General features: G+C 51.0%; 1 protein-coding gene across 2 annotated transcripts in view; it reads left to right on the forward strand.

The window, feature by feature from the left end:
• The window catches only part of GALNT16 (polypeptide N-acetylgalactosaminyltransferase 16), a 95363-nt gene that overhangs the window by 63979 nt on the left and 14995 nt on the right, over nucleotides 1–16389 (forward strand). For both annotated transcript variants that reach the window (XM_030812528.1, XM_003263623.3), the window contains exons 3-11: nucleotides 1329–1427; nucleotides 1966–2033; nucleotides 2590–2655; nucleotides 5090–5211; nucleotides 8103–8190; nucleotides 9726–9810; nucleotides 10138–10241; nucleotides 15341–15467; nucleotides 16205–16297. In XM_030812528.1, the coding sequence (XP_030668388.1) occupies nucleotides 1329–1427; nucleotides 1966–2033; nucleotides 2590–2655; nucleotides 5090–5211; nucleotides 8103–8190; nucleotides 9726–9810; nucleotides 10138–10241; nucleotides 15341–15467; nucleotides 16205–16297 (852 nt within the window). The remainder of the gene's footprint in view (nucleotides 1–1328; nucleotides 1428–1965; nucleotides 2034–2589; nucleotides 2656–5089; nucleotides 5212–8102; nucleotides 8191–9725; nucleotides 9811–10137; nucleotides 10242–15340; nucleotides 15468–16204; nucleotides 16298–16389) is intronic.

Consider the following 16389-nt stretch of genomic DNA (forward strand, 5'->3'; position numbering starts at 1 on the left):
GAGGGAGCCAGTGGGGAGGTCAAGTTCACCCTTCAGATGGGGTGTGGGTGGGTTTGCCCCCTTCAGGGAGACGTCGCTGTCCTGATTCCCTCCTTCCTGGGCACCAGATGGTTGGGGGATCAGGACAGAGGACTGGGGCCCTGGAGGTCAGCACTGGGAGGGTGCACACTTAGGAGGTATCTGCTGTTCCCAGCACACCCCAGCTCAGCTGGCCAAGCTCACTCCCGCCCCCCACAGTGCGTAGGCCCTTGAACAGCATGGTTTCTCAAGGAATAGAAGGTAAATTTCCCTCCGCCACCACTACCCTACACCTCCTCTCAAGGAGAATTATTGCACAGCCTCTCAAGACTTCCCCCAGGGGGGTCCCAGGCTAGTGGGACTCCTGCCTGTCTGACCCAGTCTGCTCTGCAGGGCAGGAAATGGGCCTGGGAATTCGGGCTGTAAGCTGCTGTCAGTAGAATGAATGCCATAATGAAAAAATGGTCACCGCTGGAATAGTCAGAGAGCAATTGTAATAAAGAAGATTGCTATGAAAACCAGCAACGGAGGCCACCTTCCAGCACCCCAGGAGCGCAAATAAATGCATGCGCAGAAACAACAGGGATGAAGTCTGGCAGGAATGAATTGTTTTCATTCCCTTTCTAGAGGAGAGGGAGCAGTAGGCCAGAAAATGTGGTGTCTGTGGATGGCTGGGGAGGGAGGGAGTGACGGGATAGGCCTTTGGTGTCTTATCAGAGGCTTGTTTCCTCCAGGGGACCCAGGACCCTGGGAGGAGCGAGACTGCTCCCCAGCTTGTTGTCTGCAGCAGGGCTGTCAGTGTTGGGCAGTGAGAGGGAGGAATTCCCTGGCAGCCAGGGTAGGGGTGATTCCTCTGCAGATGCTACCAAATGTCCTGAGCTGGGAGGAGAGAAGGAAGAAGCTCCAGGGTATCAGGACAAACAAAGAGGTAGCTTTCCCTCTCGCATATACCCCCCACCATATGACAGAGTGTGGTCAGGGCTGTATCCTGGGGCCTGGTGCAGTACCTGTACATACTAGGGAGCCCCGTCTGGGGGCTCTGAGATATCTGGTAAAGAGCCCCTGGGCCTTGGAAGGTCTCCCAACCTGCTGCTTCCCTCCCAGGACCCCAGGATGGGTGGCATCTGGGCTCTGGGCCAGTGTGGGATGCAGCATGGAGGTGGAGGCGCGGGGCCTCTGGCCTGGCTGTGGGTGTGCCTTCTCTGCCTCGCAGAAGTATTCTCAGGCACAATTGACGGGACAAAGAAAAACCTTGACCTGCCCTGAGGATGCCCTCATGGCCGGCTCTGACCTCTGTGCTCCCTTCTCAGCTGCCCGTCTGTGTCCTACTCCTCAGACCTGCCAGCCACCAGCGTCATCATCACCTTCCACAATGAGGCCCGTTCCACCCTGCTGCGCACGGTGAAGAGGTAAGTCCAGCCACGGGACTCTCATCTCAGTGGCGCTAGCAGGGGAGGACATTGGGATTGGGCGCTGTGGCCAGACAGCATGAAGCCCAGCAGGTGCTGGAGGCTGAGTCCTATACTTCTGAGAAGCTGAGACTGGTGAATCAGGGCCTGGAAGACCCCAGAAGTCAAACTGTTAGAGGAATGCGACAGTCAAACACCAGGTCAGATGTCCAGGACGAGGGCAGAAATGCAGGTGTCAGGAGCTGAGGGAGGCCGGGCTAGACAGGAGGCCTCAGGAGGGTGATGGAAGCCCAGCAGTGTCTGTCAGTGTCAGAGAGAGGTGGATTGGAGGTGGATTCTTCCTGCTAAGCCTGGGCTTGTGGTCAAGTTGAACTCCCATCTCCCCATTTCCTCAATGAACTTAGACAAGAATAGGATTCAGGTAGGAGTGCCCAGCATGCCGGCCCTGGGCTGGGGAGACCCGCGGCCCAGGGAGTGGTAAAAATGGGAGGTGGTTCCTAAATCCCAGGCTCTTTCTCTGTTTCCACTGCTACTGTAGTGTCCTGAACCGAACTCCTGCCAACTTGATCCAGGAGATCATTTTAGTGGATGACTTCAGTTCAGATCGTGAGTAGTCACCTTCCTTTTTGCAGCCCTCCATTCCACCCTCGTCCCCGTTTCCCCAGAACACCAAGGCAAGCACCCTGAGGTTGTCCTGACCATCGCAGACACCTTTCTGCCCCCGGCAGGGATCCTGTCTTTTCTAGGACCCCTCTCTGGTCCTGTTCCCTGGTGTCAAAGGAGGGAAAAGAAGAGTGGGTGTTGCTTTGGATGGGACACTAGTGAGATGATATTTTTTTTAAATAGTAAAGAAAATCAACAGCATCCTTCATTATTACAACTGCTAAATGCAGATGATAGCTGGGCTGGTAACCACCCCCAGCGTGCTCTCCGGTGCTCCCTGAGGTGGAGTGGAGTACTGCCATAGGTACAGGCACTCTTCAGTCTGGCCTGAGAGTGGGGCAGGGCAACCCTTCGGCCAGTAGTGATGACCATACCCCTTCCCCATCCCCATCCCCAGCCCTTTCCTGGGCTTAGTATGGGGCAATTTTCATGGCAGCCAATCTACTAGTGGCCTGAAGCCCATGTCTAAATGAGCTTGCCTTCCTCTTTACGTCCTCAGCGGAAGACTGTCTACTCCTGACCAGGATCCCCAAGGTCAAGTGCCTACGCAATGATCGGCGGGAAGGTGAGTCCTTGCACCCTGGGTCCCACCGAGGGCCCATCTTGGTGACATCCTCTGCACCTCCCCACTCTCTCTTGGTGCTGTGGCACACCAAGCCAACATGGCCCTGCTGCATTCCTGATGGCTGGGACCAGGCTCTGCAGAAGACTCCTCCTTCCCAGATCAGCCCCATCAAGGCACAACTGGAGGCAAGTTGCTCCATCTCTGACTGCCTTAGCTGTCTCTCCTGAGAAATGGGATAAGACAGTCCCTTTCTGCCTTGCAGGGTGATTGTAAGGATTGCATGAGACAGGCTGTGTGGAAAGGCTTTGAGAAAAATCCAGAAGCATAAAGCAGATGTGATCTCACTTCCAATCCAGACGTGTTTTGGAGTAGCTGCTATAGCGTGGCATTGTGCATGGCACTCTAGGGGACTCGAAGGAAGTACAAAGCGTAGTCCCTGCCCTTGGAGGGTAACTACATAGCCAAGGGGTCAGAATCCACTGCAGCCACAGGCTGGTTGTGGCTGTGTATGAATAGCATAGAGATCAGAGGAGAGCTGGAGTGAGCAGGGAAGGCTTCCATGGAGGAATGGGCCTCAATGGGGTGTGGGGGCATCATGAGACAGGTAAAGGGGAGCAAGGGAGGGCATGCCGGCTTGTGCACTCTGCGAGCAAAGGCATCAGTCGGGGGTACGGGCATGCACAATACTAACAGCCCCTTTCCTGAGGGCTCCTTCCCTGCGGGCATCCACTTTGCTACTTTCAGCCCTTGTACTCAGCCCACTGTGCCCATTGTACAGACAAAGGAACTGGGGTTTAAGGAGCTTCAGCGATTTGCCCAGGGTGATGAATAGAGCAGCCATGGTTCCAACCTGTGGGGCCCAACCCAAAGGCCAGCCTCCTAACCTCCCTCTACTCATACTCCCTTCCTGCGAGACCCCAGGCCTGGTCAGCAGGGGGAATGGATGGAGTGAATTGAGATGATAGAAGACCTTGGAAGCCAGAAGAAAGCATTGACTTCATAAGGCAGAGGTAGCAGGGAGCCACTGAAGGTTTTAGAGTGAGAGGGATGTGATAGATACGTTTAAAATAATCCCAGCACTTTGGGAGGCTGAGGTGGGCAGACCACTCAAGGTCAGGAGTTCAAGACCAGCCTGGCCAATGTGCTAAAACCCCATCTCTACTAAAAATACGAAAATATCTGGGTGTAGTGGCACATGCCTGTAGCCCCAACTACTCAGGAGGCTGAGGCAGGAGAATCACTTGAACGCTTGAACCGGGGAGGCAGAGGTTGCAGTGAGCCAAGATTGGGCCTCTGCACTCCAGCCTGGATGACAGAGCAACACTCAGTCTCAAGAAAAAAAAAAAATAAAAGAAGGAAAGAAAAAAGACCAGTCAGGCCAAGGGGCCACAAGAATATCAGTGAGGGAGACCTTCAAACCATGATGGAAGTGGCCAAAGTTAAATACTACCCAAGCCACTGGGTTGTAGGTACCGTCAAGTCTGGGAATATGCTGTCCCTGGATTTGACAACAGTAAATGTAAATTTATGACTCGATGCTTTGTAGACACTTTTGGAGTGGAGATTGATGGGCTTTTGGCTGGCTGGCGGGCTGGTAGGCAGCTAGAGGCAGAGTGTGGGGCAGAGGCGTGGCTAGGGAAATGTCTCCAAGGAGCTGCTTATACTCAGAGCTCTAAGAGTGAGGCCCTTCCCTCCCACAGCTCACAGGGCAGGCATGGCCGCTCTAGCAGGGGCAGGAGAAGCTGGGCCTCCTCCCTCCTGACCAGGCAGGTTCCCGCCCAGAGCAGAGTGCTGCCCAAAATGAGGCTGATGAGGCTCTCAGGGGACAGGCACAGAAGAATAGAATCTGACGTGTGTGGGTCTCCCAGGCACCAAGCTCTGTCCCTATCATCTTGTTTGATCCTGATAGTCAGGGATTATTATCTCTCTGAATCTTATAGATAAGAAAACTGAGGCTCAGAGTGGTTAAATAACATGCTGAAGGGAAGGGAAGGGGCTGCCATACAAACTTAAGCCTATCTTAGTCTGAAGATTATCTCCATGCTACACATAGGGGTATGGCTGGAGGGGACCACCTGGAGGTTCCCATGGGAAGAAGTTTTGTTTTCTGGTTCTCCTTTGGGATCAAACTACTTTATTGCACTTTCCACGCTCTAAACTGTGACTGTTCTTCAGTGTGTCCCTAGAGCCCAGACAGTGATTGGCACATAGAGGGCACTCGGGGTGTGACCCTGGAGTGATGATGGTTGATGGGTGGATAAGAAGAAGCAAGGGAGGGAGGCAGGAAACAAGCAAAAGTATAAAGTCAAATCTAATCACAATAACTCAGGAAACCTCAGCCCCTGAAGGAGAGGAGAGCCTTGGGACTTTGGGGGACAGGTGGGAAGCCAATTGGCCCAGTCCCAGCGCCAAGCCTTGTCTACTCCTCTTGCAGGGCTGATCCGGTCCCGAGTGCGTGGGGCGGACGTGGCTGCAGCTACCGTCCTCACCTTTCTGGATAGCCACTGCGAAGTGAACACTGAGTGGCTGCCACCCATGCTGCAGCGGGTGAAGGAGGTGAGCCGCCCTGGGGAGCTGGGCGTCCTTGGGGACTCAGCCACTACGTGCCCGGCACCGAGGCCTATGGGACAGTCTTTGAAGCTGGGCAGGCATCGTAGGAAGCCCAAATAGTCTACTTCTCCCTGAGTGACTTCACCTTATTGAGTTTTCTCATCTGAAAATGGGGATAATTGTAATAATTATCCCACTGGGTTATTGTGAGAATGAAATTGGACGAAAGCCTGGGTGAGCTACAAAGCTCCTGCTGCAAACGGGTGTGGTTTTTCTCCTGGGAGAATTAGGTCCTGTGCTGGGACAGCTTTTGTCCAGGCTGGGAAACCCTTGCAAGAGGGAGCAGAGGATGTTGTTCTCAAAGAGAGAAGAGGGTAGGAGGGCCCCTGCCACGTGCTTACTGTTCTCCAGAACAGGGAGGATTTGGACAGATGGCAGAAAAGGATGAGGTGATTACAACCCGACCATAAAAAGACAAATAACCCAATTTAAAAATTGGCAAAGGGGCCTGGAGCGGTGGCTCACCCCTGTAATCCCAGCACTTTGGGAGGCCGAGGAGGGCAGATCACCTGAGATCAGGAGTTCAAGACCAGCCTGGCCAACATGGTGAAACCCCATCTCTACAAAAGTACAAAAAGTAGCTGGGCATGATGGCGGGTGCCTGTGCTCCCAGCTACTTGGGAGGCAGAGGCGGGAGGATCACCTGGTCCCAGGAGGCAGAAGTTGCAGTGAGCCAAGATCACGCCACTGCACTCCAGCCTGGGCAACTGAGCGAGACTCCATCTCAAGAAAAAAAAAATTGGCAAAGGATTTGAGTAGACATTTTTTCAAGGAAGATATAGAAATGGCCAATAAGCCTAGGAAAAGATGCTCAGCATCATTAGTCATTAGGGAAATGCAACTCAAAACCATAATGAGATGCCACTTCACACCTACCAGGCTGGCTATAATCCAAAAGATGGACAATAACAAGTGCTGGCAAGGGCATGGAGAAATAGGAGCTGTATCAGGCCATTCTTGCATTGCTATAAGGAAGTATCTGAGACTGGATAACTTACAAAGAAAAGAGGTTTAATTGGCTCACCTTGTACAAGCATGGCGCTGGCGTATGCTTGGCTTCTGAGGAGGCCTCAGGGAGCTTTATTCATGGCAGAAAGTGAAGGGGGAGTAGGTACCTCACATGGCAAGAGTGGGGGCAAGAGAGAGTTGGGTGGAGGTACTACATACTTCTAAACTAACCAGATCTCATGAGAAGTCACTCACTATCACAAAGACAACACCAAGCCATGAACGATCCACCCCCATGACCCAAACACCCCCAACTAGGCCCCATCTCCAACCTTGGGGATTACATTTCAACATGAGATTTGGGTGGGATAAATACCCAAACCGTATCAGGAGCCTTCATATATTGCTGGCAGGAATGTAAAGTAGGGCAGCCACTTTGGAAGGCAGTCTGGCAGTTCTGCGAAAGTTTGAACATAAGTTAGTTACCATATGACCCAGCAGTGGAGCTGCTAGGTGTATACCCAAGAGAAATGAAAACATATGTTCACACAATAACTTCAGAGCAGCACTATTCAGAATAACCAAAAGGTAGAAAAAATCCAAATGCCTATCAACTGACGAATGGGTAAATAAAATGTGGTGTATCCATACAACAGAATTATCAAGACATTAAAAAAATGAAGAACTGATACATGCTACAACATGGATGAACTTTGAAAACCTACGTGAAGTGAAAGCCAGTCATGAAAAGCCACACATTATATGATTCCATTCATAGGAAATGTCCAGAATAAGCAAATCTATAGAAACAGAAAGTAGATTGGGTTTCTTGTCAGGGTGGTGAAATGTTCTGGAACAAGATAGTGGTGATGGTTGTACAATCTTGTGAATATACTAAAAACCATCAATTGTGTACTTTAAACCTGTGATTTTATATCGCAGCACAAAAAAAGTCTATAAAAAGGATGAGGTGAGGCCCTCCACAGAGCACTGAAAAACCATCAAAGGTCTCCACTGATCAGCCCCATCCCAGGCTTCTGTTATCCTGATCTAGGATTGGAACTGAGGGGCAGAGCTGGATTCCAAGTTCCAGACAAGAGGATTTGGGGAGGTGAAAGCAGAGTGGGGAAAGAGAAGAAAGAAGAGGCTCTGTTCCGTGTCCCCCATGGAGGGCGAAAGATGAGAAGGCTCATGAAGGGTGATGAAGTTTTTCATGTGGCATATGACATAATCTACCACCCAAAAAAAGAGGCCAGCAAAATCAACATTATTCATCAAGGTTTTGGATTTGGATTTGTGTTCTGGGAGGTGATGCGGGGAGTGGTGAGTCTGACCTTGTAACAGTGGATGTGGTATGAGAGGGATAGCACCCAGATTACATGGGGACCTCGGAGCCCCTGCCCTCCAGCTGCTAGTAGTCCCATTGGGAAGACTCAAACAACTATAATACAAAGGTAAATCATATTAATAAAACAACAGTTCAGACCAGAAATAGAAGAGCCACTTCAGGCAGCACAATGAGTCACTGTCCCAGGAATCATCTAGGCTGTCATTGTAAGAGTAGCTTAAAAGAGGAAAAAATCCTTCAGCCTGCAGCAGTCAGGGAAGGCTTCATGGAGTAGGTGAGATTCTAGCAGGGCTCAAAATGATGTGTGAGGAAGAGGCTTGGAGAGTACATGGGAGTCAAATAGGAACATCCAGGAGCTTGGGTGTGGTGATGCAGGACAGCTGCCAGGAGCCTGCCAGGGTTGAGGGGCAGCCCTGGGCACACCCTGCAGGAAGTGCTGAGTGCCCCATGTCTCAGAGAGACCTTCTACCCAGAGCAGGCAGCTAGGCCTTTTTCTGCAGAGAAGTCCCAGGCCTCACGCCATCTCACATCTCTCTCCTAGGACCACACCCGCGTGGTGAGTCCCATCATTGATGTCATCAGTCTGGATAATTTTGCCTACCTTGCAGCATCTGCTGACCTTCGTGGAGGTGAGTTCTGCTCCCAGGGGTGGGGCTGTAGACATGAAAGGAGGTACATGAGGCTAGGCAGGCAAAAACCCTTGCTTGCTGCTCTTTCCGGCTGTGCCAGAGAGCCTCATGAACACCCCTTCCACCACCTCCAAAGAGAAAATGAAGAGGGATTGGGTGCAGCCCTCGGACTGGGGACAAAGGAGCAGAGCTGGCAGTTGCAGGCTTCTGATACAATCAGTAGCAGAGCCAGACTAGTCTCTCATTTTTCCCTCCCTCCAAATATTGACACTTTCTTCCCAAATGCTGCCAGCCTAGGGATCATGGCCACAAGTCCCAGCAGAAGGCCATGATGTGACAGCTGTCTTGAGGATGGGGAGTGGGGAGCCCTCGGCCTTACATGACTTCCTAACACGTGTGCCCCAGAGATGGTCAAGACCTGTGTTGTGTATGGCAACTATCAGCCACATTTGGCTATTGAGCTCTTGAAATATGACTAGTCTTGAAAAGTGACTAGTTGGAATTAAGAGTGCTATAGGCATAGAAAACCCACAGGTTACCCAGACTTAGTGTGAAAGAATGTAAGCTACCTCATTAGTAATTTTTTATATTGATTACATGTTGAAATGACAATATTTTTGATATATTACATTAAAAATATTTCATCCAAATTAATTTCATATATTCTTTTTCTGATGTGATTACTAGAACATTTTGAATTACATATTTGGCTTACATTTGTGGCTCACATTACATTTCTTTTGGACTGTGCCGGGCTGTTCAGTACAGTAGATAATAGTCACCTTTGGTTACTTAAACTTGCATTAATTCAAATTAAATAAAACTTAAAAGGCAGTTCCTTAACTGTACTAGCTACATTTCAAGGCTCAGTAGCCACATGAAGTCAGTGGCTACCATATTCAACAATGCAGATACAGAACATTTCATCATTGCAGAGAGTTCTATGGAACTGTGCTGCTCTACAGAATCTGTTGCTGGAAGCTAGCGGGCACAGTGGATTTCCCGTTTGGGATCTGGACTCCCAGTATATGGACCCAGCCATTAGTTAGATCGTGAGTCTGAATGGGATTCTGAAGGGAGCCAGGCATTTCCCCTTTGGGAAATCACCTCAGGGCTTTGGCACTGGCAGCTGCCCCTGCCTGGAATTCCCTTTCTCCAGGTATTTGCATGGATGTATCCTTCATTCAGGTCTCTACTCCAAAGTCACCAGAGAGCCTTTCCTGACTATTCTAACTAAAATATTAATAGTATGGGCACTCCTCCTTTGTTTTCTTTTCTTTTCTTTTTTTTTTTTAGTACTTTCATCCCCAGCTGACATAGCCTCCATTGATTTATTTATCTTTGTAGTTTCTGTCTTACCCAGTAGATGGTACACTCCCTGAGAGGAGGGGCTTGGCTTATTCCGAATGAAGGAGGGACTGCACGAAGAGCCCAGGACTCTGATCAGGGGAGACTCCGAGAGGTGGTGGAGTGAAGGGGCTCAGCAGCCCGCAGCTCTGCCCTGAGCTCTGTCCTCACCTTGCTGTGTCCCTTAGGGTTCGACTGGAGCCTGCATTTCAAGTGGGAGCAGATCCCTCTTGAGCAGAAGATGACCCGGACAGACCCCACCAGGCCCATAAGGTCAGGGTTGCGGTGGGCTCTGGGGGACCCCTTCCTTCCCTGGGTCAGGGGCCTGGGAGGCTCTTGGGGGGCTGTATCGGTCGCTTGGGCTCCTGAGGCGCACTAAGTGCTGACTCTGTTCTGGGCCTTCGGACCCTGTCTGCAGGGACAGGGCGGACAGAGGCCACAGGAACAGATGTGGGGGGCCAGGGAGCTAGCCAGACATCCTGCCCCAGTGACTCTGCAGGGAGGGATCTAGAGGCAGACGGTCTTGGGTCCTGGGACCATCTAAAGGGCCTCCTTGCTTCTCCAGCTCATGTGTTGCCTCTTCCCTCTCCTTGCTCCCAGGACACCTGTCATAGCTGGAGGAATCTTCGTGATTGACAAGTCCTGGTTTAACCACTTGGGAAAGTATGATGCCCAGATGGACATCTGGGGGGGAGAGAATTTTGGTGAGTTGGGAAATAGTGACAGTGAAAATAAAAGCAGCAGTAATAACCATAGTTAACCCTGACAGAGCACTTTCTATGTGTGAGGACCTGCTCTAAGGACTTTACACACATGAGGTCATTTAATTCTCTCAAGCACCCTCTGAGGTAAGTATCATGATCTCCATTTTACTGATTTTAAAACCCAAGGCACAGAGGAGTTAAGCAATTTGTCCAGAGCCACACAGCTAGTAAACAAAGAGGTTCTATTCAGGGGGAGCCCGTGGTCACATGGCTGGACATGTGTGTGGAAGAACACACAACTGTATCACAGACCACAGCTTACACACGTGGCTGCTTCCCTACCAGCAAGGCTGGGAGGTGTGTGGTAGAGGGTGGTGGTGAGATGCTAAGTAATGGAGTCAGATGGCCTGGGTGCAAACCCTGGCCCTACCACCTGCATGCTGTTTGGCCCTGGGCAAGTTAAAGCCCTTTAAAGTCTGAGTTTCCTCAAGAGATTGTTATGAGTACTAAATGAGGTGACGAGTTAAAGGCAGGTCACAGTGCTGGTGGCCACTGTCATTAGGCAGTCTCTAGACTCAGAAACACAGGAAGCTGCCCCTCCCTGCCCTGAAGCAGCAGCGAAGGAGACAGAGGTGGGGGCAAGGTGTTCCAGTAGGGAGCTGGAGGGGGCTGGACCCTCACACATTTGCTTCTCAGCTCACGGTGTTCGGGCCGCAGACTACCAGGGAAGGGTTACCAAGTGGGATCGGAGCCCAAACTCTGGACTCCAGTATGTGTGGGCTGGCAAGCCAGTCAACTCTTTGAACCTCAGTTTCTTCATTTGCAAAACAGGGTTGCATGCGAGATGGAGGTTAGATAAAGGGTGGCATCAGTTAGGGTCCTGGCAGAATATGGAAGGCGCAACCGACTTGAGTGTTTATTAAAGGGCTTATTTACATGGTGCGGGCAGGATAGAGGGAACCGCAGGGACAGTGCAGTACTGGGCAGGGCTGTGACTTCTGGGAGCTGTAACCACCCCAAGGTCTGAAAGACAGGGTGAGGGAGCACCCCACGATGGAGCTGTGGTCTTGGGGCACATGCAGCCAGCCCATGGCACCAGGCAGAGAGTATCAGGGCTAAACACTCACCCTCACTCTACCCCCACCCCGTCATCTCCTGCTGGTGCCTCCCTGTCTGCCTGAGGAAGGGAACCCAGCAGTGCAGCCTGCAGGGGCAGTCTCACAAACAGCCATGTGGAGACGGGGGCGGTAGGGAGCACCATTCTGGGAGCAGGAGCAGGGATAGGTCCTTGGTGGCCTGTTCTTGCCCTCTTGGTGGACCCAGTCCTTCACAGAGCCCTCTCCCACTGCTTCCTTCTTCTTCCTGACCAGGTGTTCTGTGCAATAACTAAGGCTGGTGGTATCTCACCCATTTGACAGGTAGAAAGACTGAGGTGGATGCTGCCTTCCAGATTTCAGTCCGGAAACTCCACATCTAATGGGCATATGCAGCTCCTTTACCAGAGCCACTTATGTGTTGTGGGACGTTGGCAAAGGCACAGTCTGTATCTCTGAGACGTTAGGAGCAGGGATTCTTTAACTCTTTCTCCCTGATCAGGAAAATAGCAGTGAGGGGGCTTGCAACAGGCCTGATCCCCACTCAAAACCAGCTGGAGTGGGAATGGGCGTGGGACTGCCCCAGCTTTGTAGCTTGCTTTTGGAGGCTGTTTCCAGGCAGGGTTCGGAGGAGTAAATTCTGGGAACTGGGGTGCAGTGACCCCTCCATTCTGACCCCTTTCATGTGTTTTGGGTCCAAGTGACCTGCTTTGTGTCTTCAATCTCGGCCTGAAGGGCTTTGGCAAAGCCAGTTTCCTGTGAAGACTTGGAAAGCTGGGAAACCCACAGTCTCCTTGCTCTGCCTCCAAAGGCCATTTTTTCTTTTTCTTTTTTTTTTCTTTTTTTTGAGGCTAGAGACAGAGAAACAAGTGAATGATCAAATAGCTCACTTCAAACTCTGCCTGAGGCAAGGGCTCCGTGGTTGGAGAACTTGAAAGGTGAACCACAGAGTGGTTCTGGCAAGGGTTTTGTTTCTTAGAAGAAATTCAAAGAAATGTCTAGGCTAGCTGCAGTGCTCAGATGTTCAGCCGCTGGGACCAGTTTTGAGCTGTGAGACTCCTGTCGCTGGTGGGTTTGAGACTTTCCTTTTATTCCTTTATTGAAGGAAGGGAGAGTTCCAAACCAAGACGTGTTCTTTTGTCCCCAAAGAATTCCAAACTCGGGAGCCCAGAGGCCACCTTGAGTGGGGCTGGCAGATGTGCAAAGTTAGGATCCCCAACAAAGATGTGTTGGGGATCCTTTTAAAACATAGATTATGTTGCTCCTGTGCTCAAAACCTTGCAAGAGTTCTCATGTCATTCAAAGGAAAACCCAAACTCCTTACTGGCTACAAGGTATCTGCCTTTCCCTGCAAGCCCTGCAGCCACACACCTGCCCTCACTTCCCTGCAGCCACACACCTGCCCTCACTTCCCACTTCTCCCACCCTGCCTCACTCCATGTGGGCTGCACTGTCTCCTTTTTTTTTTTTTTAGACAGAGTCTTGCTCTTATTGCCCAGGCTGGAGGGCAGTGGCACAATGTCAGCTCATTGCACTCTCTGCCTCCTGGGTTCAAGCGATTCTCCTGCCTCAGCCTCCTGAGTAGCTGGGATTACAGGCACACACCACCAGGCCCGGCTAATTTTTGTATTTTTAGTAGAGACGGGGTTTCACCATGTTGGCCAGGCTGGTCTCGAACTCCTGAACTTTCAGGTGATCCGCCTGCCTCAGCCTCCCAAAGTGCTGGGGTTGTAGGCGTGAGCCACCGCCCCGGGCCAGCATGGCCTCTTTGAACTTGCCAGCTGTGCTGTTGCCTCTAGGGACCTGCCCTTGCTGGCCCCTCTGCCTGGAATGCTCTTCTCCTGCTAGCCACAGGACTTGCTCCCTCACCTGTTTCAGGTCTTGGCTCAAATGTCCCTTTTACAGTGACAACTCCCCTTATCAGCCTAATTTAAAATGCAGTCATAGTCCTCCCCCACCACCATCCACTGGCCCTCTTCAGCTCCCAGCCTGGTTCATTTTTCTCCATGGCCCCAACTACCATCTGATATGCTCTATTTATTTTATTTTTTATTTTTATTTTTTTCATTTTATTTATTTATTTATTTATTTACTTATTTTTAGAGACGGAATCTCCCTCTGTCACCCAGGATGGAGTGCAGTGGCATGATCTTGGCTCACTGAAACCTCTGCCTCCTGGGTTCAAACAATTCTCCTGCCTCAGCCTTCCAAGTAGCTGGGACTACAGGTGCATGCCACCACACCCGGATAATTTCTTTTGTATTTTAGTAGAGACGGGGTTTCACCATGTGGCCCAGGCTGGTCTCGAACTCCTGAGCTCAGGCAATCCACCACCTTCAGCCTCCCAAAGTCCTAAGATCACAGGCGTGAACCACTGCACCTGGCTGATATGCTACATTTTTATGCATTTTCTTGTTTACTTGTATTTTTTTGCTCCTTATTTTATGGAGTTCCCGTCTCCTCACGTCCCTGCTAGAGTACAAGGGAATCTAGAGCAATGTCTGACATATAATGAAAATTTGCTGAGTGAACTAAAGAATCTGACAGGGTGGCTTGCTGGACACAATGTGAACTTGATGCTGCATTTCTGCAACTGAATATTTGAGTGACCTTGGAGAGGTTAATATCTTTAAACTTCAAAGTCCTCGTTAAAAAAAAATAAGGGTAATAATCCTGACTTCACATGGTTGCAGTGAGAATTAGATATTGGATAGAAAGAGCATGGTGTGTAGTAAGTACTCAGTAAATAGATGGTTACTGCTATTGTTATGGCCATTGTTGATAATAATAACAATAGTTAATACTATTATAGACATTATGGGCTGAGTGGGATGAAGTGACTTAACTAGCATAACAAAGTTGGGATGGCAGAAATGGAACCAGAATGCAGATCTTCTGCCCCCCAGGACTGTCCCCGGTTCTAAACCTTAGTTGCTGAGGCCAAACACAGAGCTCTGACCAGGAGAAGGGACGGATGCCTGGCAGTTTATAGGCAGACCTAGGGAAGCCCATTGATACAGCCATCCTTACATGTGGGTCCAGGTAGGCCAAGTGTCCAGTCCTGGCCCTGAACCATATCTGGACATCACTTGGTGCACACAGGCTGGCCAGAGGTGGGCTTTAGTCCTGCTTCCTCCACTCTGCCCTTTGCTAGTTACTGGGAGGGTCCTGACCAGCTACGCCAGGTGAGAGCCCCCAGGCCTGGTTGGAGATCATGAGTGTCCTTAGAGCCAGCTGAGGAGTGGGAAGAGACTACAGGGTTAATATGAAGGAAAGTAGGAAATCAAAAGAGATTATGTGAGATTCAGCCAGCTGTCAAGGTGGATCCTTACCATAAATGGCAACTGGTGAGTGGAGATCAGAGTGGTAACTTTTGAAGTCCCCTTCTGGGCAGCAGGATGGCCACTGCTCTCCCGACACCACTGGGGACCACAGTCATCCACAAAAGCTGGTTCAGCTCCACCACCGCTGTCAAAAGGAGGCATGGCTCAAGAGGGCCAGTGACAGCCTGAACAAGGAGACCAACTGGGTCAAGAGGGAGGTTGGGGCCAGCCCAAGAGGTGCCAGCTGGAGCAGCCTGTGGTTTGGTTGGCAGCTGGTTTTCCGACCTCGTGGGTGCACAGAGCTGGCTGATGAGCAGATGTGTTTTTCCTTAGCTCATGTCTGGCTGGGGCTTTCTATTCAGAGCCTGGAAATGATGCTGCTGTTTGCTTGTTTTCCTCCTACTTATGTTCTTGGTGTTCCTTCAAGCTTTTTCCACTGCTCTTCCTGGAATGGGCCATGGGGATCATGTGTATATGTGTGTGTGTGTGTGCATGTGCACACGTAGAGTGGGCAGTCAGGAACACGTGCAAGGAGTGGGAGCACTCCATTTGAGCAGGCCCAGGAGCCCCGACCCCAACATGTACCTCCAGTGAGACACCAAAGGGAAGGGAAGACAGCCCCTTCCCACCCTCACTTGCCAAGGAACCCCTTCCTCCTCCTGACGGCTACCATTTCCTGCAGAACTCTCCTTCAGGGTGTGGATGTGTGGTGGCAGTCTGGAGATCGTCCCCTGCAGCCGGGTGGGCCATGTCTTCAGGAAACGGCACCCCTACAACTTCCCTGAGGGTAATGCCCTCACCTACATCAGGTAGGTCACCAAGGAAGGAGCACGGGACTCAGAGCAGGACACCAAGGCCCAAGCCCCCAGCCTTGCCAGTTATCACTATGTGACTGTGGGCAGCCACCTCACTTCCTGGGCCTCAGTTTCCCCATTTGCCCCCTCTGGTAACATCCTGGGATTGCAGGTACCTTCAGGGGTGGAGGGAGTTGCCACCAGGTCTCTCTTGCCTTGACTTCCTTTGTCCATATGAGTCTCGGAAAATTGGCCAAATCCCCAACTAAGCCATGCTCTCCACTCATGGAGCCCCAAGTGCTGGTCATGGATGCCAGTGTCCCAACCCTGACTTGATCAACCATCTGTCCATCCCTATCCCCAGCTACAGGGTGCCCTAGTCTCAAGGGAGAGTGGGTAATGTCCTAGAAGACCACTCCATGGTCTGCTCTCCTGAGGAGGTTGGCAGGGGAGGATGAGGGACTTGTCATGAGCACCCTCGTACATGTGGATGGTTCTTCACCTTGTTGAGCTCGTGCTTATTTGTACAGGGTTTGGAGCAGCAGCTGCCCAAGGCTAGCTGCATGCCTACAAAGTCGATGGGTATTGACGGACTGTCTTCCAAAAGGATTGTGCTAATCTATACCATCCAAGTATCACCTTGCTCCTGAGATTCTCATCGTCCTGTATTCATGGATCAATTAATCTTGATCCTGACCGCTAACCCTGTTGCTTCCCTGGTGACCTTATTTTGCTCTTTCCTCTCCTTTTAGGAATACCAAGCGCACTGCAGAAGTGTGGATGGATGAATACAAGCAATACTACTATGAGGCCCGGCCCTCGGCCATCGGGAAGGCCTTCGGCAGGTGGGCCCCTCCAGCTCCACTGTCTGACTCCCTCTACCCACATTAGCACAACCCCAGCAAAATACGAAGTGGTGTGTAAGCCAGGGAACCAC

The sequence above is a fragment of the Nomascus leucogenys genome, chromosome 1a, assembly GCF_006542625.1.
Source record: "Nomascus leucogenys isolate Asia chromosome 1a, Asia_NLE_v1, whole genome shotgun sequence".
NCBI classification, from domain to species: domain Eukaryota; kingdom Metazoa; phylum Chordata; class Mammalia; order Primates; family Hylobatidae; genus Nomascus; species Nomascus leucogenys.